Source organism: Danio rerio, chromosome 17 (genome assembly GCF_049306965.1).
Source record: "Danio rerio strain Tuebingen ecotype United States chromosome 17, GRCz12tu, whole genome shotgun sequence".
In the NCBI taxonomy this organism is placed as follows: Eukaryota; Metazoa; Chordata; class Actinopteri; order Cypriniformes; family Danionidae; genus Danio; species Danio rerio.
The window spans coordinates 41165001-41190509 of NC_133192.1; the positions used below are offsets into that span (position 1 = coordinate 41165001).

General features: G+C 35.7%; 1 protein-coding gene across 1 annotated transcript in view; it reads left to right on the forward strand.

The window, feature by feature from the left end:
* zgc:174356 overlaps positions 1-23459 on the forward strand; it is a 74077-nt gene extending 50618 nt beyond the window's left edge. Inside the window, exon 7 of the mRNA NM_001328606.1 lies at positions 23102-23459. Coding sequence (NP_001315535.1) covers positions 23102-23153 — 52 coding nt within the window. The 3' untranslated portion in view covers positions 23154-23459. The remainder of the gene's footprint in view (positions 1-23101) is intronic.
* The last annotated feature ends 2050 nt before the right edge of the window (positions 23460-25509 follow it).

The window sequence follows — 25509 nt, forward strand, 5'->3', positions numbered from 1 at the left end:
TTTAAATGTCACTTTAATCTGTATAGAAGTGTCTTGAAAGATATCTAGTCGTATATTATTTATTATCATCCTGCCAAAGATAAAATAACTCAGTTATTAGAGAAAAGTTATTAAAACTTTTGTGTTTAGAAATGTGTTGAAGAAATCTTCTCTTTGTAAAACAGAAATTAGGGAAAAAAATAAATACGGGGGCTAATAATTCAGAGGGACTAATAATTCTGACTTCAACGGTATAAAATAATCCAAATTAAACATTAAAATGTTTCTCGTGTCACGTTTTATCAATTTTGTTTAGATTCCAATTACAATACAAATATTTTTAAGGTTGTTTTTTCAAACTGAGATTGTACTGAGCAATAAATCTCCAAACACTTTTTAGTTTTATTCATATCTATATTCTGAAGGTTTAATGAGTATACATTCATACATAATTTGCCTGATTACCTTTACATATTAATTTAGCAGAAAGTGATTTATAAATAAGGATAGTATATACATACATTTCATTCTACAATTGAGCTTTTCTTTGTTGGCAGTATTTTCTAATTAGTTATAAACAAGGCGAAAACAGCTTTGACTATGTGCAGAAAGAAAACAAGACTTCATCCAGTGTTCACATTTTTTTAAATTATCTTTTAAAGAATTATATGCAAATTAACAGATATTTGCTTAAGTAATGACTCATATAAACAGGATTTTAGAAAAGTGCCTTTATTGATATTGTTAATTTCAGATGAAAACTGCAGCCAATTGTATGTACTGTAAGTTTATGTTTCGGAGTTTTGCAAAAAGGCTGGCACAAGCAAGATTTCCTATTTTCCTGGGTGACAAACCTATCTTCCATCTGAAATACTTGATTTCACACAGATTTTATTTGGATAGATGTACATGAACAGATGATCAATTAATAAAGACTTATTTTGGTTGCTTGCAAAATAATATAACCTTAAAATGCTTCCCTTGTAGTGCATAATATGTACATTTATACATTTTGACATTCGTAAAACATAACAAGCTCCATATTTATATCAATATTTAGTGAGTAAACAATTTTCTGAAAAACACAGAGCAACAAAATAAATTAAACATGAAATGCTGTGGTACAAACGCTAAGAAGTTTTTTTTTTTTTTTCCTTTAGAAAGCGAACTTCAGTCTTTGTTTTATTTACAACTTTTTATTTATTCATGATGCGTTTGTTTATTTCTGACAAGGAAATTTTGTCTTAATGTTACTTGTTTGTTTTTTAAAAGACTTATTTCATATCTACACTTGAAGTGGAAAACTTCCACGTAGTACTTTTTTTTCAGTTGAGTCCAACGACTTTTGTTCCTTTTCACAATAACGAAATTTACAGGGACGTATATAATATTATTAATATCGATCAATATGTAAAGATATCAATAAATATTAACATTGACGATAAATGTTTCTCTAGATTTTTGCACATCACCAGATAAACACTACAATACAACTTAATGTCCATGATTTGCAATATAAAGTTTTTGTCAGCTGTCAATTTCCAATCTGTCAGTTTTCTTAGTAGATACGTCTATTCCAGAAGCTTACTCTACAAATGTGTCTTACATTGTATATGCCAGTTACACATGACATGGATTCAGCTGTGGCCGGAAGTCAGTGATTAGAGTTTAGAATTAAAAATTATATTTTTGTTACAAAAACACATTGATCTGCCTCCTAAGGGCTCGCTCACACTGAATACGCCTGCTTCTAAAAAGGCAACATGCGGCACTCAGGAATGGGTTTTAAATAAAAATGCAGCACAAGGTCCACGTGATTCAATATTATGATTGTGATGAAACTACTACAATAATGGACCAATTAAAAATAGGAAAACATGTGATGATAAATGCCTGAATGTCAACTTTCAATGCTCAAATGTCAACTTTCAACTATAAACAGATGCTTGCAATGGTTGCCCCAACTCTGAGCTCTTCTGATTGGTCCACTGCTTTTAAAACTGACAGTGATGAGCTGCGCTGTGTGAAAGTTGAAGATCTTTCAACTTGACACAATGTATAAAAAAACAAGCTGATCACATGCGCAACACTTCAAAAGACGCGAGGAGCCAGCATATCGATCAAACATGACCGTCAAGTGCATATTTACATTTAAAAACAATAGAAAAGTAGTGCATTGGACAGGAAAAATGCAAATCCTCTGTGTGATTTTTTAAATTTTTTGTAGGGGGTCCAAATTCGCTACATGTAAAAGTGTATGTGACTAATAAAGCGTTCATCATCATTCTGTGTGAACGGCCCCTAAGACTTGCATTAACCAGCTGGCTGTGCAGAAGTTAAAATAAAAGCCACTAGCATCCTTATACAGCATTGAGCTACAGTAAGATACCATTTAAAACTACTCCGACTATGATCTGAAAGGGAAAAAAAATGTTTCATTTACATTGAGAATAGCATTAGAGTGGGTAAATTATGGGATGATAACAATATTTTCTTAAACTACTGTACATAATACAGAGCAGAAAATAAGTATTGAAAACATCACCATTTGTCTCAGAAAACATATTTATTAAGGTGCTGTTGACTAAATGTTGGTAACCACCAAATAAATCCATATATGCAAAGAAAACTAAACTAATTAGATTACAAATGAAGTTATGTGTGATAAAATGAAATGATGCAAGGAAAAAGTATTGAACACATGAAGAGATGGAGGTGTTGAAAAGCAGTGAAAGCCCAGACAGCAGCTGAAATCTCTCAGTAGTTATTCAGTCCTTTGTCATTGTAATTGCAAATTAGCTGCTTCAGTCCAACATCTACATTAGCAGGAGAATAAGAATGTAACTAGAGTGGACATTTTTAGCAAGGCAGTGATCCAAAACACAGCCAAGGAAACTCTCAAATGCTTTCAGAGAAAGAAAATCAAGCTGTAGAATGGCCCAGTCATCCTGACTAGAATCCAGTAGAGAATACAAAATAAAGATCAGATTTGATAGACAAGACCCACAGAACCATCAAGATTTTTACACTCACACCTGAGCATTTCATTCTCCATATGAGAGACGTCTTTAAGCTGCCATCACCAAAAAAAAAAAAAAAAAAAGTATTTTATATAAAAGTATTAAATACATATACAATAGTTCAGTACTTTCTCCTTGTGTCATTTCATTGTTTTTACATTTAATAAAACTCATTTTACAGATGTTTTATTGTAGTTTTATGTTTGTATTGTTTAGGTTTTTACCAAAATCTGGTTCAATTCTATGCAAACAGCTTCTTTAGAAATATTATTAAGAAAGTAAAAGAAGATATAGTATTAATAAGAAAGAAAGAAAGAAAGAAAGAAAGAAACTTTTTCAAAGCAAACGTATGCAAAAGCTCCATCCCAGCCTTCACTCACATTTTTCTTTCACATGTGCATCGTGAGGGACGTCAGTCAAACCGAGGAGGAATTGCGGAGCGTATGATATCTGACCCTATGGAATATTGATGAGTGTGAGAGGAATAAAAGGGAATAAAAGAGGAGTAATGACAGAGTCCGGGTGGCTGAATAAGAGCAGTCTGAAGCTCTGTGGTGCCACTGACTCAAATCAGAGTTTACACAGAGACTCTGGAGACTACAGACTTAAGACCTGCTCTTAATCCATCCATCAAAGCCTCTCTCTCATTACGCTCCACAATTACTGGGACTATGAAGGGCTTGTCTGTTAAAATCTAACTTCAAACAGACTTTTTTTTTTAATTTAATCGCTTCGGCAGTCTTTCTTTCTTATTCATCTCTGGCCTCATATTCAAGATTTTGAGTGTGATTAAATCTGCTGTGTTGTTTAGAAAGAGTGTTTACACCGGTAGCACGTGACTGCAGTGCCGAAGCAAAACAAGGTTGGGTTTTATAAATAATTGAAGCACACAATGACCTCGCCAGACTTAGCTTTCTGTGCGACCATATTTTCTGATGATGTAATGTCATATAGACCACTGCAAGTGTGCTTTATGAAGAAGAACAAAAAAAAAAAAAAAATATATATATATATATATATATAAATATATATAAAATAAATACATAAATAAACGAACGAACAAATAAATAAATAAATTAATTAATTTAAAAATAATATAAAATAATAATTTATGAAATAATATAACAATAAAATAATATTAAATAATATTAAATTAAAGTAAATTTAAAAATACATTTTAAAATATGTGAAATTAAATAATAATAATAATATATATATATATATATATATATATATATATATATATATATATATATATATTTTTTTTTTTTTTTTTTAAATAATAAAATAAAATAAAAAATAAATAATATAAAAACTTTTATACATGAACTAAAAAAATGTTTAAATAAAAAATTACATATAAAAATAAATATAAAAAATTAAATATTTGAACAAAATAAAATACTAAATAAAATAAATAATATAAAAATATTAACAAATAATATAAAATAACATAACATAAATATATATGATAACATAAGTATATATTTCTGATTTACACATTGTTAAACAAAAAATATTTTTAAATACATTATTTACAATTATTTTAAATACCAATTTGCAATGACAATATGAAAGGAAAGATGTAAGAGGCACATTTTTTTGGCTACAACACTTCACAATGCCTTACTCAATAATCTCATTTTGCATTGGACTCTATATTTTGCTTTTTTTTACAAACTGTGTGGAATTAATCAATATTCTTTGGTAATGGACACCATGTTACAAATTCTGTTGATGCAGCGAGAATTATAATTATCCATATTTATGTAAGTGTTGAAGGGGAGGATTGCAAGTGTGGTTTTTCAGTAATGTGTCAAAATGTTTATGGAGATTTTCAGTCATCCATAACGCAAAGTGTGAGGTAAACAAGAATTTAGGACTCGCTGAAGATGTTCTGCCGCTAATTTAGGCAAAAACTGCTGGAACTGCTGGTTATCTCACATTCATATTTTAGAGAGGTGCAACGAGAATCATTTTTCACACTTCAATTGCCATATTTGTGTAAACACACACAACTGAAATAGTAGTGTAGTGAAATATTACCAAATAAAAAAATAAATAAAAAAACACAGGAAAGATGTTAATTCTTGTATTTGATATTATATTATGTTACATTAAATACAACTTAATTGAGTTTTTAAAATTGAGCTTTTAACAAAAAATTTAAATTTAAAGTTTTTAGATTAAGATTTCCAAGATCAAGCTGGTCGCTGTTAAAGCAATGGTTTTACTCAATTTCTAAAATAAATAATCACTTTTGAATAATATTATAACACCATCTTAAATATATGAGTATGAGTTATAACAGAGCGATGTTGTTTTTATAAAGTCAAATTTTCAAAGCAATGACAAAAATGTGTCAACAATTGTCAACTTTGCATTTAAAATGACATAACTGAATGGGGCAGGGTTGAGAATTAGCACCTCCAAGTCCGAGGCCATGGTGCTCTACCGGAAAAAGGTGGTCTGCCATCTTTAGTTTGGAGGGAAGTTCTTACCTCAGGTAGAGGAGTTCAAGTATCTCAGGGTTTTGTTCACGAGTGAGGGAAGGATGGAATGTGAGTGTAATAAAGTTCCTGGCCCTTTTGGCCGCCGGGAAGAAGGAGGCGGAGAACCGACTCAGCTTTAAAATATTTATTAATAACAGTGACGGCAGCTCCTCACAGAGACTGCCGTCTAAACCAAAACAAACAAACTGAAAGCAAAAGCAAAATATGTCCGGGCCTGGTCATCTCTCGGCTTCCTCTGCCATCGTTTCTCCTTTTATGGTCCAGAGCTCCTTCCGTGGGACTCGAGGCAGGTGCGCACCACAGGTGTATCCACTTATGTGGTGGCCTCACTCCGTTCCCACGGCTCTCGGCCATGCCCCCTTGTCACAGTGAGATTGACAGGCGGATTGGTGCAGCTGCAGCAGTAATGCAGTTGATGTACTAGTCTGTTGTGGTAAAGTTGGAACTGAGCCAAAATGCAAAGCTCTCGATTTACCAGTCAATCTACGTATCTACTCTCACCTATGCTCATGAGCTCTGGGTCATGACCGAAAGGACAAGATCTCGGATACAAGCGGCCGAAATGAGTTTCCTTCACAGGGTGGCTGGGCACACTCTTATGTATAGGGTGAGGAGCTTTGACACCAGGGAGTAGAGGAGCTCAGAGTAGAACCGCTGCTCCTCCAAATCGAGAGAAGCCACCTGAGGTGGCTCGGGCATCTGTTTCGGATATCTCCTGGACGCCTACCTAGGGAGGTATTCCAGGCATGCAGACCCAGGGCATGGTGGAGGGATTATGTCTCTCGGGTGGCATGGGAACACCTCTGGATCCCCCTGGAGGAGCTGGAGAAAGTGTCTGGGGAGAGGGAACTCTGGGGTTCTCTCCTAAGACTGCTGCCCCCACAACCCAGCCTCGGAAAAGTGGCAGAAAATGAATGAATGAAAAAAATGAATAACTAAACGAATGACAATTACTGTTAGTTGTCATAAGCATGCTTAAAATTTTTAATTTTTCAGGTCATGTCATGACACAAAGGTGTCGTCTCATTAGCAATTTAAAATAATTGCCTTATATTTTAGTAATAGTTCTAAAATTAATTATAGTTATTTATTTGATTCAAATCTGAAGTTTCAGGCATCATTACTCCAATCTCCAGTGTCACATGATCCTTCAGATATCGATGCGCACAATACACCTCATCTTTCAAGATGCGCCTCGTCTTCAAGATACACCTCTTCTTATTTTTCTTTGTTTTTGTTTGATTTTCGTGATGATGATGACGATGATAATGATTCACATTGATATCCAAACCATCTGGAACCATGCACAGAGTTTTGCTAAACCTCTTCTGATCGCCTAAACTGGATTTATTCTGTCTTTCAGTAAAAACAAATCCACTACCCAAGGTGGACCTTTATTGCAGTGCTTGGAGCCAAAACGCGCGTGGCAGTTTGTCAATACATTCCTCTCGTTTTAATTGTTTATTTATTTATCGGTTCTTCAGCAGAAATGTGTATTGGCGTTGGCCTGGGGGGAAGTACAGTGCTCAGATCCTCCGAGTAAATTGTGTGTCTGGTTTTCGTGCCGGTTCCATGAAAGCGAGCGTCGCGTTTGCGCTCTGAATCTCTAATGATGGAGAGATGCAGTCTGCACATTAGAAAACAGATTTGTGAGGTCAAAATATACACTGCTTTAACCTCAAATTTGGTAAAGCAACCGTTTTTCATGTCTGTGAATTCATTTGATATTGGAGAGATGTTGTTAAGATGAATGTCTGATGAATCTTGACCTTATTGGATGGACGTGGATGTGCGTGTGTGATTGTGAATGCAGGAGGAGCTCTTTTGCATGGTTGACTTTAAATATGCAAGACCCCTGAGACTCGGTTTGTTTGTTTATACTCTTGTTCTATTTTCTTCATGAATAATTACGTCTTTTCTCAGCCAAAAACAAGAGCGTGGAGGCTCTGCACGTGTGTAGGTTATGGCCCAGTGCCTCAAATGAAGGGTCATGACAAAAGTTGTATTCAATAAGATTCCAAATGTGCAGGAATCAAATAAAATTAACATATTTTAATCTAAAATATAATGTAATTGATTAATAATTGTTTTTTTATTTCAAGTACATTTGTTTTTATTATTATAGTGATTATTGTTATTGTTGTTGTTGTTATTATTATTATTATTATTATTATTAATATTCTCTGTATTATTTAATAATCATTTAAACTACTAACAAGCATATAGTTATATTCCTAAGGGCTAAAATATGTGTGTGGTTACGTGTGTGTATATATATACAGCCACACAACAATGAACTAACACTAACATGAACTAATAATGAATAATACTTGTGCTTATTAAAAATAAATGTTGAATAAAAATGTTTCTACTCCAATAATAAAATTGGATTCTCTGCCAATATTTTGGCTGATATTTCTTGCCACTATCTTTGGGCTGGGTCAGGCTGGACTGTGATCAAGAATCTGTGTGTGTGTGTTTTTTTTAAAGTCATTACTTTAATTTCATTAACCCATTTTACATCCTAATGGATCGACATATTTGAACAACTTCTAATCTAAAGCTTGCAATGTTAAAAAAAGATTTTAAACTTTAATTAGTAAGTGCAATATGACATTGTAAATGTGTCTTACGTCTGTATCTGGAGTGAAGATATGCTATGCTGCTTTTCAGTGTAGTGGATTTGATTCAAATTACAACATGCCGAGTCTTACTGCCATTTGATTAGAAGACAATTGGCCACTCTCATGGACTACCCAGGAACAGCAAAAAAACATGAGTTGACATGTGGTGTCCATTATGAACACAAGGTCCAAAGGGTTTAATTAGCCTAACTGGTTGGAAAACCATGCCATTACTAGAAACATTATACAAATATTTTAGCAAAGTCAGCCTAAGCAAATCTGTGGGTTTACAAAGTTGCACAATTTGCAATAAAATGCTTCATGTCTGCTCACGCTCTGCACTGACTGCACTACTGCATGCGATATGAAAGGTTTAATCTGTTAACATGGACAATGAAAAAAACATGGGCTGCTCACGCTCTGGTCACACATGCGGTGTGGTGTAAAGTAACTAATTACAAATATTCAAATTACTGTAATTGAGTAGTTTTTCTCAGGAATTGTAATTTAGTAAGTAGTTTTAAAAATGTGTACTTTTACTTTCCTTTGAGTAAATTTTAGTACAGTAATCAGTACTTTTACTTCACTACTTTTCTTCAACCTGAAGTCACTACTTTATTTTTTTCTTGTCTATGGGGATTAGAAAAATCAGTCCTGTGATTCCTGTCCAATCAAATCTCACATAGAAGGTATATTGCCTCATAATGAACTACCTCAAAATAGGGTTGATCAAAATTAATAAATAAATGCAATTATAACATATGAATTGATGTTTAATGATGTTTAAACTTAATTGATGTTTAAACTTATTATAAATTTATATTTACATTGTTCAATTATAATGAATAAAATAAATATTTTTCTGTCAAATAATTTTGTGGCTAAAAAGTATCGGTTCAGGCACCGTTTTGGCACCAGTACTGTTTTAAAATATCGATTTAGCACCGGCATTGAAATAACCCTAAACAATACCCAACCCTACCTCAAAATATGTGCACTTTATAATTGCAGCAAACTGTTTGGAAACATTAAGAGTGCACAAGATGTCCAAAATCTTGACATGCATTGACCCAGAGACTGTTAAGATGCTTGTCACTGATGAGAAGATGACAGATGTTTAATGTATTATGATCGAAATGACCTGAAACATCCAGCAGGCACAACATGTCAACATGATGTCAGAATGAAGTTGCACCCAGTGTCATGAGGATGTTGCATTTTGTTTTTTCATGAAAATCATGGAAGTATCAGCATGTGATGCCAAAAATGTTGTTGGATGTTTGCTTGACATTGGATTTTGGTCACTTTCCAACACAACCTAAAGTCAACCAAATATCAACATCATTTGATGTTGTTATTGAACAAATAATACTGTCCTTAGACGCTGGCTAGACAATCTAACCAAATGTTAATGTCCTATGATGTTGTGTGCCTGCTGGGCAAGAACTCGATGCCCTACTGAATGTTACGTTTACACACACATGCACAAATTACATGTAAACGCATCAGCTGTTAAAAGCGTAATACTCACTACTCACTACTCTTGAGTACTTTTGAAAGGGCTACTTTTTATTCATACTTTGAGTAATATTTACAACAGATACTTTTACTCTACTTACACTACATTTTAGGCAAGCAATGGCACTTTTACTTGAGTAGGATTTTTCAGTACTCTTTCCACCGCCGGTGTGAAAGAGGTGATACCAAAAAAAAACAGGCACTTCCATGATGAACAGACACATGAAGCAGGCTTAGCATGGCAGAAAAGATGATACTCAGCCTTCAATGTTCTCTTTTTTTTACGATCCATTCTGAATAAACAAACAATAGTTTACATGATTTGTTGCATTATTCATTAAGATAAATCCAAACTCATTTCTGTAGTTCAAACAGCTCAGAATTGTATTTTGTAGTCTGTTATAATCGCCCACGTTTTAAAAATAGTCAAGGTTAAATTGGGCTCGGGCTCATAATTACAGTTAATGTGTCAGACCGGGTCAGACATGGACACAAGGTGCATTGGCTTGGTTAGGGTCAGGTTTATTTTTTTGGGTCCAATCTAAACTCTATAGTAGATGCATTGTTTATTGATTCATTACACTACTGGAACCCTGCAGTAAAGTGTTATCAAATTATGCTTTGTTTGTTCAGGTAAGTCATAGTTGTTATTTATAAATGAAAGCATTTTTATTATAATTTAAAAAATAAATTAAATGTTAAATAAAGGAGTCCATAATTAACTAAACATAATCAAAGGGACAGTTTACCTTCACATGATGTTTGTTATTTCTTACTGATTTAAAATTAGCTAAAACAGCACAATTCTTGAGTTTGTTGGGAAAACGTGATAGTTTTATGTTTAATTTTCTTAAATTTGTAAACTCTAATAGCTTAACTTAATTCTTTAATGTTGTTTTAACACAAATCTATTGTGGAACCCAGCATTTTTAACAGTGTAGACTCTTTTTCTATAGAACAAAAATTTCAGTTATAATTATGCAATTATTCGACTTCAGTGCAGCTCATGCAGCCAAGCTGAACCCAACTTCAGGACAAAGTCAATGCCAGTGACCAGCCAGCACTATTTAGCAGCTGTACTCTCTCATTAAGCATGGAAATAAAGGCCTATCTGAGCGTCTGCCAAAGCCCAAATGCAGTCAGACTGAGGCGTGTGACACACCTGCACTCTGTCTGACAACAACAATTAGCCGTCCACACTGAGAGTTCCACACAATCACTTTAATTAGTGTCAGTCAACGTCCATATTGTTCAAGTCGAGCTGGAAGCAGTGGCTTCTGCATATTTATTATTGACCCATCAAAGAGTTAAAAAACTATTATGCTCTTATAACAAGCTGTTTCTCTTTCGCTCGTGTCTAAAAAGCAAGCCTAGAATATTTATCAGGAGATGGAGATGGATTTAGATTAATATGTCTGAAAATGGGAGAAAGTGCTTTTTCCGAGGGTGTATTTGCAAGTTGCAAGCAAATGATTAATTCGGCCAGCTGTTGTTGTTAAAAGTATTAGTCAAATTTATGGTGTTATTTATTTTTTTCATTAGCTGGAAATTGGTTCTTTATACTCTAAGACCAGGATACAGCAAGTCGGCGGTCAGTATAAGGCTGCCCCTCACATCAACCGGAGTTTGCCCAGCTAAGAATGTAGATCTCATGTTAGCCGTTGGGGACAAAGAGCAATCCGATTGGCTGTTCAGTTATGAATCAGTAAGAAAAAACAAAAACTGAAGTGGCCAAACTAACATTAAGTTCAGACTGCACAAAGTAGTTTTTCAAAGTAGTGGCATCCAGGGCTTAATTTGTGTTTTGAAATCTGATCTGGCACCTCTTTTTGCCGATCCCCCTCCTCAACCGACTGCCTCCCCCGTCCGCTGTTCACGTTCACTTTCCTCTGCGACTCCCCAACACTCTTTACTTTTGTCCGTACCACCCCTCCGCCATCCAACGTCCCACCACCTATCCTACCTATTTCGCTATCCACTTAGGTGCGTGACACTTCTACATCCATGATTAGTATGCTGGATGCGTTGCCCCGATCTGTTCCGGGACCTCACAATTCTCATTCACACAGGCCCATAGCCAGCCAGGTGAAAGAGGTAGTTCTTTTTTCCTCAAAAAGTGGATATTTTTGTGGTTATAGGCCTCATTTAGGCAACTGTTTTATTTATGAGATTTAAATAGTGCATCTTAGTGACATTTCAAGCACTACTTAAGCTTAAATAGATTGTAGGATGGTCATCATAACCAAAAAAGTACATTTGAAAGTTTGTGAATAACAACAATAGCTAAAATAGTATTCAGATTCTGTAACGAGGAGGCTGAGGCAATGTTACAATCCATTAGCGGAAGTTTTATAAAGGGCTTGCACAGAAACATAAAGGTAAAAACAGGCAGAGAGTTGGTAACAGGTGAGCAGTCCAGATCTTTCATCAAACACAAGAGAAATCCAACAGACTTGAGTAATAAGGCAAGCGATGGGTCAAGGCAACAGCAATCAGTCCAAAACAGAGCAAAAGGGCAAAGACAAGGAACGAACGTGAGGTAAACAGGCCTGGTCATACACAGGATAGCAGTCATGAAAATCACTTGGAACAACAATCGGTAAAGCAGGTAAACTGGCAATACTTCGCTAAGTATCAGTGTCTGAGTCCTCGCTGAAATGTGCTCCAAACAGGAAGTGAGCGCAGAGGGAGCCGAGTTGAGTGAGTACTCAGTTGATGCCTCTGCTGGCATGGCGTTATGAATTAATTTTAATATTGGTCGCTTTTGGTGCTTCACACCTTTTCATTGGTCATTTTTTGTTCCAAGATACAGAATAAAAGTAACTTATAAACTGTTTTCTCTATTTAAAAACAATACAGTAGTAAAAGATGACTTCACTTCATTAGATTTTATGTTTTCTTGCATAGCTGAAATGAAGAATAAAATAATAATAAAAAAAAATTGTAAGCATTGATCAAAACTGATTAGCTTAAGTCACACCGAAGCGACAGCCAACAGAGGATTGCCTGTCAAACTGGATGACTATCTATTTTAACTTCTCCCCAAACCTCCCGCTGGCCTGCAGATACCCACACTACTGGATGCGGCTCTCATTGGCTGTAGGTAACTTCTTATGTTATTTTCAATAAGACAAATTTCACAAGGCATGATTTTGAATTGCCGACAGATCCAGATATTCAGCATACCAAATATTTCATGGATGTCAGCGACTCATTGGTAATTCTCTCAGATCGAGTCTTTTTTACTAGTTAGTTCACATTGTTTGATTGTTACTCACGTGAACGAGCACCATTTTGCCTGTGATTTCAGGCATTTGTCCGTGATTTCTCAAAACCTGTTGGCAAGTCAAAATTGGAGCAAAATCAGGGTAAACTCATGCAGTCTAAACTCAGCACAAGCAAATGATTCAAGTCAAGAAAAAAACACAGAAATAATTTTCTGTATGTGTGCAGCACTAGTTCCTGTTTCCTTTTGTGGAATGACAATACAAATACTGCCACCTGCAGGTACAGAAAGTTGTCTGTTTGGTGTGCTCACACATGGAACCAGAAGCATCTGAAGTGCAATATAAAAAAATCCTAATAAACAATTGAAGAGTTGGCCAACTCAAAACTAAAATAGACCTGCTAGTTACACCTGCCTGGGATTTAGTAGGTGACTCCAGAAAATTAAAATAAAAACAGGTGAGTTTTCCGAGTCTGCTCACTTAGCTGAGCTTACAAGCTAAACAAAAACTAAACTAAGAAATAAATTAACTACTAATTACTAATTTAAATAAAGGAACTTTGCATATCAAACTGTTAAGTAACATTAGAACTAAACACAAAAGTAACAGCTGCAAATAAGCCATAAGGGAGCAGCTACGAGAGCAATGAAGTAAGAAGGGTATTTATCCAGAATCCCTAATGATGTCATACAATTCTGGCAAGAAGCAGTGTATCCCCTATCAACCCCACCAATTACACAAAAAAAATGAGGACCTGTCAGAGACCCAAAACAACAATACTCGCACTGTTTACTCTGAATACTGTGCCGTTACTAGCAAACTAGTAGCTGATATTTATCATTTTACATCCCTGAATGATGTCACAATGGAGTCAATGTTTGCACAACATACAAGCAAGGTGTGTTTATGTTGTTTTAATTATTTTAATTATTTTATTATATATATATATATATATATATATATATATATATATATATATATATATATATATATATATATATTTTTTTTTTTTTTTTTTTTTTTTTTTTTCATCTTGTTTATGTAAAAGCGCTTCGAATTACCATCATGTACAAAATGTGCTATATAAATAAAGTTTATGTGTATAAAGCATTATGTGCAACAATCTGTCAAGTCGGCTAGGTTGAACCAGTCAAAAGTGTGGGCTCACATAACACAGCAGTGTAAAATGCAGACATCACACCTCTGCATAATGGCTCCATGACGGCTACAAATTAGATACAAAATCCCGGAAATCATGGTGGTAGGACAGAGAATGAGCAAGAGGAAAGAGTGCCATATCAAATATAAGCCTTAAATAACAATAATAGTAAAGAAAGCACAAGTGCATGTCGCAGTGGGCATCCATCCCTCTCGCCCTGTCATTGGAGCTGCTTTGAGGCTTTCCGGTGCAGTGACCACATATATCTTACTTGCTTTCTCAGAAATGTGTGATCAAACCGTTTCACTGTATGTCAAACTTTCAATTATATTCAAATATGCAGGCATTTATAGTTGCATGGAGGGATGTCTAAAAATGCATCATGGTTCTGTGTTGCATGTACCGCCTGTGCTTTCTATGTTTCATGTTTCTATGTTTGTCCTGTGTCAGAGCACATGGCTCAGTCTTAATATAAAGACGAGACACAAAACTAAACACAAAAAACAAACAGGGTGAACAAAAACAAAAACAAGGGGGCATGGTAAAGGGAAATGAAAAAGGAACAGAAGAGCACATGGCAAACACAAGACTGAGCCATGTGCTGCTCCTCCTTGTTTAGCCCTTATCTAGCCCTCATTAAGGATGGTTTAAACTTTTGCATCGCGGCTCTCAGCACGGCCCTCACTCAACACAGCTACCAAGCCGACCAATCACAGAGCCTGCGTGATGCGCTGTTGTGACGTGTAGTTACATTTTTAGAAAGGTGCGCGTGAGCGTCGGCACCCGCCACAGCGAGGGCTATGCAACCATGCAAAGGCTGCATCAGACAATACGCGTCACTTAACACGGAAGTTTAAATCAGTCTTTAATGTAACTGTCTTCATCTGGGGGCTCATTTATCAATGCTGTGTACGCACAAAAACTTTACGTACGACAGGTTTCACGCTCACATTTGGATTTACTAACAATGAAATTAAGAGAATGTGCAATGGTCCGTGTCAACTTCACGTCTGGCGTACGTGTATTTCTTGTGTGTGTTTGTTTTATTTCCATTGGTCACTCCTAGGGGCAATTATGTTGCACACTGCAAAGTATCGCACCAACACATGTGAAAAACAGCTAACAAAATTTATAGTTGATAAAATGGGTTAATTGACCCAAAAAAAAAAATTTTAATTAATAATAATAATTATATATATATATATATATATATATATATATATATATATATATATATATATATATATATATATATATATATATATATATACCAATTATGGGATTATATGTTATGGGAACATATAAAAGCATTTGAAAATGTATATATTATTGTGGCAAGTTGGCCTTGGTCAACCCATGATTCATTCATCTTCACAAACACGCGGTGGGACATGCATACTACTCCAGGCAATAAAGTGTCGCTCACAATTAAGGCAACTCTCTCCTCAAAGGTTGATAGGACAGTTTTTATTTTCCGGCCTACCTCCGATTGGAGCACCTCTAATTAATTTTCTGTGAACTTTCTCTTCTTGCTTGCTTTTGCTATTGCTTTTTGGTTTGATTTTGGCCAAACTACAGTCATTACCATATTTATACAGGGGAGGAGGCAGGGAAGGGTTTTGCGCTGGTGCATGTTGCGCTCAATTTCACGTTAATTCGGATGTACAAAGAGAAAATGCAAGAGATTCCATGTACGCAGTGTTTCATACATCTAATTTTTTTACTGCGTACGCACATCTACAGCATTGTCCATACGCAATGTTTTAGTATTAATTCAACGCAAGTCTTTATTCATGAGGCCCCTGGTCCTTGTCTGCTTTTCTTCCTTTACATTGTTCTTTCTATCCTTGTGTCTTTGCTAGTTTGTTGTATGCATTTGTGCTTTCTATTGATGTGTTTATTTCTTCTGTAGCTATATTAGTATTTTAAGTCTTTGTTTTCATTTCATTTTGCTTTTTATTCTCTAAGTTTTATTTAGTTGGTTATTGTTTTGGTTTTTGTTATCCCTGTTAGTTTTTGGGTTTTTGTCTTGTGTCTCTTGTCCTGTTCTGCCCTGCTACTTTTGAGTCGTTGGCTGCTGGATCCACCTCAAGATGGTGCTCTGCTGTGCCTCTTCCCAAGGCCTCCATAACCCCTTGCCGTGTCTGGTCTCTTTCTGCTCAGCCTATAGCCTCTTACCATCTGTGGCTGCCTTCCGAGGCTCTCCAGTACTACCCACTGTCATCACCTTTTTGTACTGTTATCGATTCTCACCCCTATTACTCATGTCTGTCAATAAAACCCCTTAATCTCATTCTGCCTTCCAAATCCCTGACATATGCAGTAGTGTGATAGTGGACAAAGGTGGCAACCTAAGTAAATAAACATTTACTAACAAAACATGCCATCCAACTCAAATGATGTGCTGTATTTAGTTATTTATGCATACCTTACTTATGAACTTACTTCTGTTTGTTACAGGTATCTGTAAACTGCTGTAAAGTTCAACAGTAATAAAATAACTTGAAACTTCCAACTTATTTTGACAATTTTTTTGCATAAAATTATTTAAAAAATAGTATTAAGAACAGTTTTGATAAGAACTGGATTTGATAAGCGATATCGGTATCATTATCGATAAAAATAAATGGCACCCATCCCTAATGTGATGCTAAAGGAATAGAGTAAAATTGAGTGAATAAAGCAAGCAAGCAAAATTAATATGAATGGCAACTACAATTTTAATCACAATCCATGAGTTTTGAAACAACATGCTGGAGCATACATTACATATCTTGTTTTAGTGTGCCTTCTCAAAACACATAGAATAAATAACACAAACAAATCTATTAAAATAAATATGAATAATTCCTTGAACTCAGGCAATGCCTATACAACTAAACATGAAGTATTTGATCAAGTGTTACTTTTGTGTATCAAAACAAAGACATTGTATTTAATATTAACCATCTTAATATTTATATAATTGAATATTATTATTCATTGAAATATATTACACAAACTACCTTGCAGTTGTTATAATACACTCACTTGACTTTGACTGTAAACGTGGCCTGGGTGTTGGTGCCACACGGGCTGCTCTGAGTATTTCAGAAACTGCTGAGCTACTGGGATTTTCACAACCATCTCTACAGTTTAGAGAGAATAGTCCGAAAAATTAAAATAGTCAACAGAACTCAATCCAACAGAGCACCTTTGGGATGTGGTGAAATGGGAGATTCGCATCATGGATGTGCAGCCGACAAATCTGCATCAACTGCGTGATACTATCATGTCAATGTGGACCAAAATCTCAAATGAATATTTCCAGTAACTTGTTTAATCTATGCTACAAAATATTAAGGCAGTTCTGAAGGCAAAAGTGCCAACCTGGTACTACTAGGGTGTAACTAATAAAGTGTCTGGTGAGTGTAGATTGTTGATGATGTCGCTGTTATTAACAAAAAGCCACACAAAATAATAATATATTCTACACATACAGCACAGAGATGTAACAAAACTACACTGAGATCTATTAATTTCATACCATTCATGAGTACAAAATTTCTCTATGCAGGAAAACATGCATTACAGTTGCATTTATGCATGTGGCTGATGTTTTTATTCAAATGCAATCAAAGTACACAAAGGAAATTAAACCTGTGACCTCTCTTTCGATTAAGCTACACAGAAAAGACCCTGAAAACTCACAAAGGCAGAGAGGTGTTGGTCTGCCCTTGACAATGAATAAACCTCCGTGTGAATTATGAATGGCCTATTTATGACACCTGGTGGCCTGGTGCCATTCCTAAGCCAACAAAGATTTGCACATACAAGTTATTATTTATTTATTTGGTTCTACACTTTTTATTTGACAATGATATATTTCTATCTTTAAATATTTAGATTATAAATAACATCTTATAGTTACCATCATATTAAATATGACAATTTGTTACACATGACTGATCAATGCACATCATTTGTAAATTCATTTTATCGCTTACATCAAATTCCTTCATATCTATTAATCAATATACCTTACATCGATTCACCATAGTGAAAAGCATATTCACACTGGCTCAACCATTTACCCACTATATAGTGTACTATCCTCTATGTTCCGTTCACCATATAGAAAACTCTAACTGTGTGCAACTTAATTTTGTGTGTGTGTGTGTGTGTGTGTGTGTGTGTGTGTGTGTGTGTGTATGTAAGTGCACTTTCTGAGCTTGCCATAGTGTAGGTATGTGTGAGTATGTTTTATCATCCCAGCTTTTTGGTGTTTTTTCCCTGCAATGATACAATCAATAAACATACTGTAGAATTCAGATCAACACATAGTCGACAAAGGCAAGGCATCTTTCTTAGCCTTACTGCCTAATGACTACAGCCCTATTGACACCCTCTGCCAATGCATTGATGAAATTACCAATTGGATGTGCTAAAACTTTCTTCAATTGAACAAAGAGAAAACTGAAGTCATTGCGTTTGGGAACAGAGATGAAGTTCTCAGGGTGAATGTGTACCTTGGCCCTAAGGGTCAAACAACAAAAAATAATGTTAAGAATCTTGGTGTGGTTCTGGAGTCAAATGTGAGTTTCAGTAGTCATGTCAAAGCAGTATGTAAATCAGCATACTATCATCTCAAAAACATTGCAAGAATTAGATGCTTTGTTTCAAGTCAGGACTAAGAGAAGCTTTTTCATGCTTTTATCAGCATAAGGGTGGATTACTGTAACGGACTACTCACTGGCCTTCTCAAAAAGACAGTCAAGACAGTTGCAGCTCATCCAGAGCGGGACAGGATTCTGACCAGAACCAGAAAATCAGAGCACAGCACGCCTATCCTCAGGTCTTTACACTGGCTCCCAGTTACATTCAGAATAGATTTTAAAGTATTACTACTTGTCTATAAATCACTAAATGGCCTAGGACCTCAATACATTACAGATACTGTATGCTCAAAGAATTCAAACCCAATAGATCACTCAGATCGTTAGGAAACTAGAAATTCCAAGAGTATAGTCAAAGCAGGATGATTTAGCTTTCAGGCACTACACCCCTCGCTGCTGTAATCAGCTTCCAGAAATGATCAGATGTGCTCCAACACACATATCCCAGCCATATCACCCTGCAGCCCAAGACCGGTTACTCACTGAAGCTAAGCAGGGCTGAGCCTGGTCAGTACCTGGATGGGAGACCACTAGGGAACACTAGGTTGCTGTTGGAAGTGGTGTTAGTGAGGCCAGCAGGGGGCGCTCAACCTGTGGTCTGCGTGAGTCCTAATGCCCCAGTAAAAGTGAAGGGTACACTACACTGTCAGTGGGTGCCGTCTTTCGGATGAGACGTTAAACCGAGGTCCTGACTCTCAGTGGTCATTAAAAATCCCATGGCACTTCTTGTGAAAGAGCAGGGGTGTAACCCTGGTGTCCTGGCCAAAGTATTGGCAATCAGGAAATCTTTTGTGCACATTCTATGACTCTGGCCTAAACCTTGCTTTATACTGTCTAACCTTGTACCTTGCTCTAAATTACTCGCTATGCATGTTATCTCCTTTGTGCTAATTTTTTGTTTCATTTTTTCGTTTCATTTGTATTCAAGGCAGTGCAGTGAGTAGCGCTGTCACGTCAAAGCAATAAGGTTGGTAGTGCGAGCCTCAGCTAGGTCAGTTGGCATTTCTTTGTGGAGTTTGCATATTCTTCCCCTGTTCGCGTGGGTTTTCTCTGGGTGCTCCGGTTTCACAAGTCCAAAGACATGCACTATAGTTGAATTGGGTAAATTGTGCGTATTGTATGTGTGTGAATGAGAGTGTATGAGTGTTTCCCTGTGATGGATTGCAGCTGGAAGGGCATCCGCTGCATAAAACGTGTGCATAAGTTGGTGGTTCATTCCGCTGTAGCGACCCCTGATAAATAAAGGGAAAAAAAACAAAAAGAGAACAAAAGAATGAATAAGTATCCATCTGCAAGAGCAATGCGGGGACTAAGGTGAGCGTAGGGGGGATCGGTACTGCCTCTTTTATTTGAGAGTTTTAAAGGGCCATGAAACCCCCCTCTCAGCAGGGTGTTTTCACCCCTCTAGTAAAAAAAAAAAGTCAGGAAAGTGGGTGGGAGTGTCGGGCAAAGGAAAGAGGGAAGATTTTGCATAAAAATTAGAGTTTCCATTTCACAGAGGCAAAATACACAGACACAAGGGAGAAAGACAGTGACTGTGTTTACATGGATATCAGTAATTGAATTATTTGCAAAATTCTTAATTTCTCGACTTTAACTGCAGTTTAGCACTTTCACTTTCATTCAGGAACATTTCATGCATGCTCCCCGTGACAAATGAGAAATTGGATGCAAGGATGAACATCTGGAAGAGTGTAGTTTTAATGGAATGTTTGATACCGCATTGTGAAAGGGAGAAAAAAAAAACCCCAGAATTTCTCTGTAAGTTAAATGCACTGGGTAGGTAGCGTCAGAAAGCCGTGTGTGTATAGACTGTCCTGTCACAAAATACGGCGATTAAGTCAAAAATTTACTTTGATTAAGGTGTTTACATGTTTACATTCGGAGAGCAGCATTTGCAGACGATCTTTTAGGCTATAACATTGTACTATAATACTGCAGTGATATAAATGTGATACTGCTGATGATACGAACTAACTTTGCCATTCGAATGAACAAACAAAAAGCACTGATCACACACACTTACCAAATCTGTAGAGACAGGACAGTCAACACCAACTGGAACTGCATCTTTTTTAAAAGGAGATGAGCGACAAATCCAGAATTTACCATTTCCAGATGAGAAAAGCTCTCGGGTAAAAAATGCTCCTTACAAACGTATTGGTCATACTTTACAATAAGGTTCATTAGTTAATGTTAAGTAATGCATTTACTAACATGAACAAACAATGAACAATACATTTACTACAGTATTTATTCATGTTAATAAACGTTAGTTAATGAAAATACAGTTGTTCATTGTTAGTTCATGTTAACTCATGGTGCATTAACTAACGTTAACAAGCATGGACTTGAATGTTAATAATGCATTAGTAAATGTTCAATTATGTTTAATAAATGCTAAACAAGTGTTGTTCATGATTAGTTCATGTTAGTAAATGCATTTACTAATGAACCTTATTGTAAAGTGTTACCAACGTATTTCTGCCATGTGTCACGTGCACTTTAATCCACACATGAGTTCAGCTGTGCTCTCATAGCGTAAATATGAAAACTATTCTTTAAATTCTTGTCCTTCCACTTGTTTTGGCAACACAACGTGGTGTCACTCTGCCTTTTGAATACTGTAACAGGTAAAAACAGTCTTCGAAGCTATCATGCACATTGAGGTTGCACCACATACACAGTAGATTAGATTGGCGCTGATTGGTTTGAGCCAAGTCTTTCTCATGAATAAATGCTGCACTCTCAAGAGACGTCACAATGCTCACAGTTACTGACATTCAGTCTCCACGCTGTAATACACACAAGTATCTAATCGCCGTAACGCAGCTTCAAAAGTTTGTTTTAACCGGAAGAACGAATTTGCTCAAAATAACGAAAAAACAACCATTTTTCACTTTTTAGTTATATATATATATATATATATATATATATATATATATATATATATATATATATATATATATATATATATATAAATATGGGTATATATTTATATTAAATAATATATATATATATATATAAATATGGGTCCTAATAGAGTTTTTAGCAGCGTGGGACACATATATGACTGTCAACATCTCAAAAAAATGTGTTTTGATGATTCGTGACCCTTTAACATCTGGTATGTGCAGTGCGAATGTCTTGTGGTAAAAGCAAAGCAAATCCTCACACCACCTAAATTCGGCTGAAATGTATAGTTGTAACTTGCATTACTGAGATTTTTAATGAGTAATTATACTACAAAAATATATAGTTTATATAAATTAATGTTATTTATATATGAATGTTATATTACTGTGTTACAGCAAAACTAATACTGAAATCACCTTTGTAATGTGTTACTCTCAACAGTGTTGGGAGTAACACATTACAATCAATGCAAGTTATAGAATAATATTACTTTTCCTCTAGTAAAGTAACACATTTCTTTCAAAACATAAGTAATAATATTTGAGTTACTTTCTGTTCAATTAATTAGCTCATAAAGATTAATTGCATAATTAAAATTAAAGTTGTTACAATGCTGTTTATTCATAAGCTAATTTCAAGAGGATCACGTGATTATGATTAAACATGTCTGGTTCTGCATTAGCATGTATGATCCACCAATCAGGCCATTCCTAACCCACTATAAAGAGAGAGGGTTTTTCACTACAGTCATCTTTGATTTGAAGAATCCCCCCTTACACCCCTACCTCTTCACCTTTCCCTCCATAGGGTGGCATGGTGGCCCAGTGGTTAGCACTGTTGTTCACAGCAAGAACGCCACCTGTTCTAGTCTTGGTTGTGCTGGTTTAAAAAGGTGTGCTATGGCACATTGTTGGCGTGTTGCTATTTTGAGAAACTGAAATTAAAGCTGTTCTAAAGTAAAAGGCAGAGCATGTTAGTTATGTGCCTATGCAGGACCAAAACACGTACAAATGGCTTAATACACACAGGATGTACCGCAGTACACAAATATGTTGGTAAGGAAGTTCTCAGATAACATTATCCTGAAATATTATTGATGTGTTTTTTAAAGGTAAATAAAGGTGTGTGTTATGCACTGTGTTGTTAATTGCAGAGCTTCTCTGTTAAAAATATATATAGTTCTGAAAGAGATCAAGCCTCAGCCAGGTAATAAAAAGTAACCCAAAAGTAGTGTAATGCATTACTTACTAATAAAGTAACTAAGTAATGCAACTAGTACCTTTTTGGGGAGTAACTTAATAATGTAATGCATTACTATCAAAAGTAACATTCCCCAACACGGACTCTCAACACTGATTACCACACAGCTTCTGTATCATGCTGGCTTTAAATCACTGGGGCGAATATGACTTAAGAAAGACATTTTGAGTTTAAGTGTTTTGTGGCACCTCTTCTTCATGTGACTGACATGTCTCTCTGTTGGCTTTTAGGTGGATTAGTGAGTTGCCCAGCACTCATCCTCGCCTCGTGCTTTCAGACTGAATCTCCTCCTTCTGGGCTACTCTTCCAGCACCAAGTGGATCAATGATTGGATATTGCACTCTTTTCTATAAGAAACTGATCTTCTCTTAAAGTCAAGCTAAATGCTTCTGCCTCAGAGAGAGAAAATCTTTTTTTACACGAGGAACACACAACTTCCTGTAGTGGCACACATTCCACTATAAACAACTTGTGTGATCTTACTTCAAAAGTGAATGAAACACAGACAAATTCACCAGTTGCACTTTAAAACTGATTCTTTTGTAATATATGTAAGCATTGTACAATAAATTTCAAGCTACAGAATGATTTCATGCAGATTTCAGCCTTTTCTTGGTTTCTCTAGAGAGCTGAAATGCAATGAGCATTCAGTGAGGAAGCTTTAATAACCTCTTAATAAAATTAGAACGGTGAAAAGGTCAACTCCACAACTGGAAGAAGTAAATGAGAATCACTGCAGTAAATTGTTGTCTCCGATAAGCCATTCAACACAATTAGACTGACACTGGGAAGAATCCTGGAATCATCCAATTAAATGCATTTCATGCAGTCGTGGAAAGCTGAGATTTAGTATTTTCTCCATTAACCGAGCTGCAAATGCCTCTTTGTAACACTGCAGTCAACAGCCAAACGTCAAGCAAAGGTATTCTTTTTGGGGAAATCTAAATGTGTAAGTCAAGATCAAACAGGTTTGATTTGTTTATGGATATTTGACTTTAAAAGTAAGTTTCTTTTTTTCAACTTTACACAAGAGTGACATGAATGAACAGATTTTGCGCATGGTACAGCTCTACATGGAAAAGCCTTGTCATAGCAATATGACTGTGTTGACTGGATAATGAAAAGTGTTTGACAGGTGATGATAACAATGAAATAATATGTGATCTATTTACATAATTCAAAATAAATCTAAAATAATTGTAATATTTTAATAGAGGTCTTAATTGTAATACTTGCATGGTTGATATGCATATATATGTATGCCTGTAAAGTGTGTACTCTGCTCAAAAACAAAAATGGAACACATAAACAACACAATGCAACTCCAAGTGTTCCCTTTGTTTCTTTTAGCAGTATATACAGTACTCTGCCAGACAAAAGTCGCCTATCCAAGTTTTAGGAACAACAAATAATATCTTGATCAGATTAATAAAGGGACTAAGCCGAAAAGAAACAGAATGAATTAATGAATGAATGAATGACACCAATAGTTGTTAAAACATATTTTATTTGATAATTAATTTGTTGATTTCAACAAAATAATTAATCAGTAACTGGTTTTGATCCTACACAGAAAATACAAATTAACTCAAATGAACATTCTTTCCTCATTTGATTAAATTCTAAAGATTAAATTAAGGTTTATTTTTGGATTAAATTAATTCAAATTCACACAGTTTCAGCTTTGAAAGTCTTCTCATGTTCCTTGCTATGTCGACTTTCAAGGTGTTTAAAAGACTGGTTGTTTAAGCAATTTTCACCTCATGAAAATCTAGCAGCGCAGAGCAAATTGCACATTTCTCATTATCACCAAATTCCAAATGATCACACATAATAGATATTTCAGAGTGTAATTTGATGCTTAAAAATGCACAATGTTTTCAACATTAAATAACGCAGAGCTGGGTGTAACGCATTCCACAGTAACACGTTGTGTAGCTTATTTATAAACTAATTTCGAGAGCAGCACGTGCTTATGATTGATAGCACCTGGGGTCTGTTTCAGTAAGGAGGTTCAACCAACTCTGAGTTTAAACTTGAACTCTGAGTTGATTTACCGAGAGATTAAAAACTCTGAGTTTTCGGTTTCAGAACAGCTGATCTGAGTTGGGTCAATCAACTTTTAGTAGACCAACTCAGAGTTAAGCGCGCACACCATAGCTGCGTCCCAAATCGCATACTTATGCACTATTCTATGCCATTTTGTAGTATAAATAGTGTAAGTAGTGCGTTCACACTGAAAACTCTAAAAATAATAAGTGCACTTTAATTACCCGGATGATGCAATTATTCAGCCACTAAAATGAAGTGTGTAATGATGGACACTTCACGCACTCAACGACCACAGGTTTGCTCACGTAGCGGAAGGGGTGGAGCTATCGGGCGCACATGTTGGATAACTTTATTAGGGACCGAGCACCGAAACGGTGCGTAGGCCCTATTGGAATTGCTCTGTTTCTTCTTCTTCTTCTTCTTCTTCTTCTTCTTCTTCTTCTTCTTCTTCTTCTTCTTCTTCTTCTTCCGCGGAATGAATCGCGGTTTAGAGGGGCTAAACATGCCCGAAAACTCACGCAACTTTGCACACGCCTCAGAAGTGGTGAAAATTTACGTTTGTTATGGGCTTCGAAGTGGGCGTGGC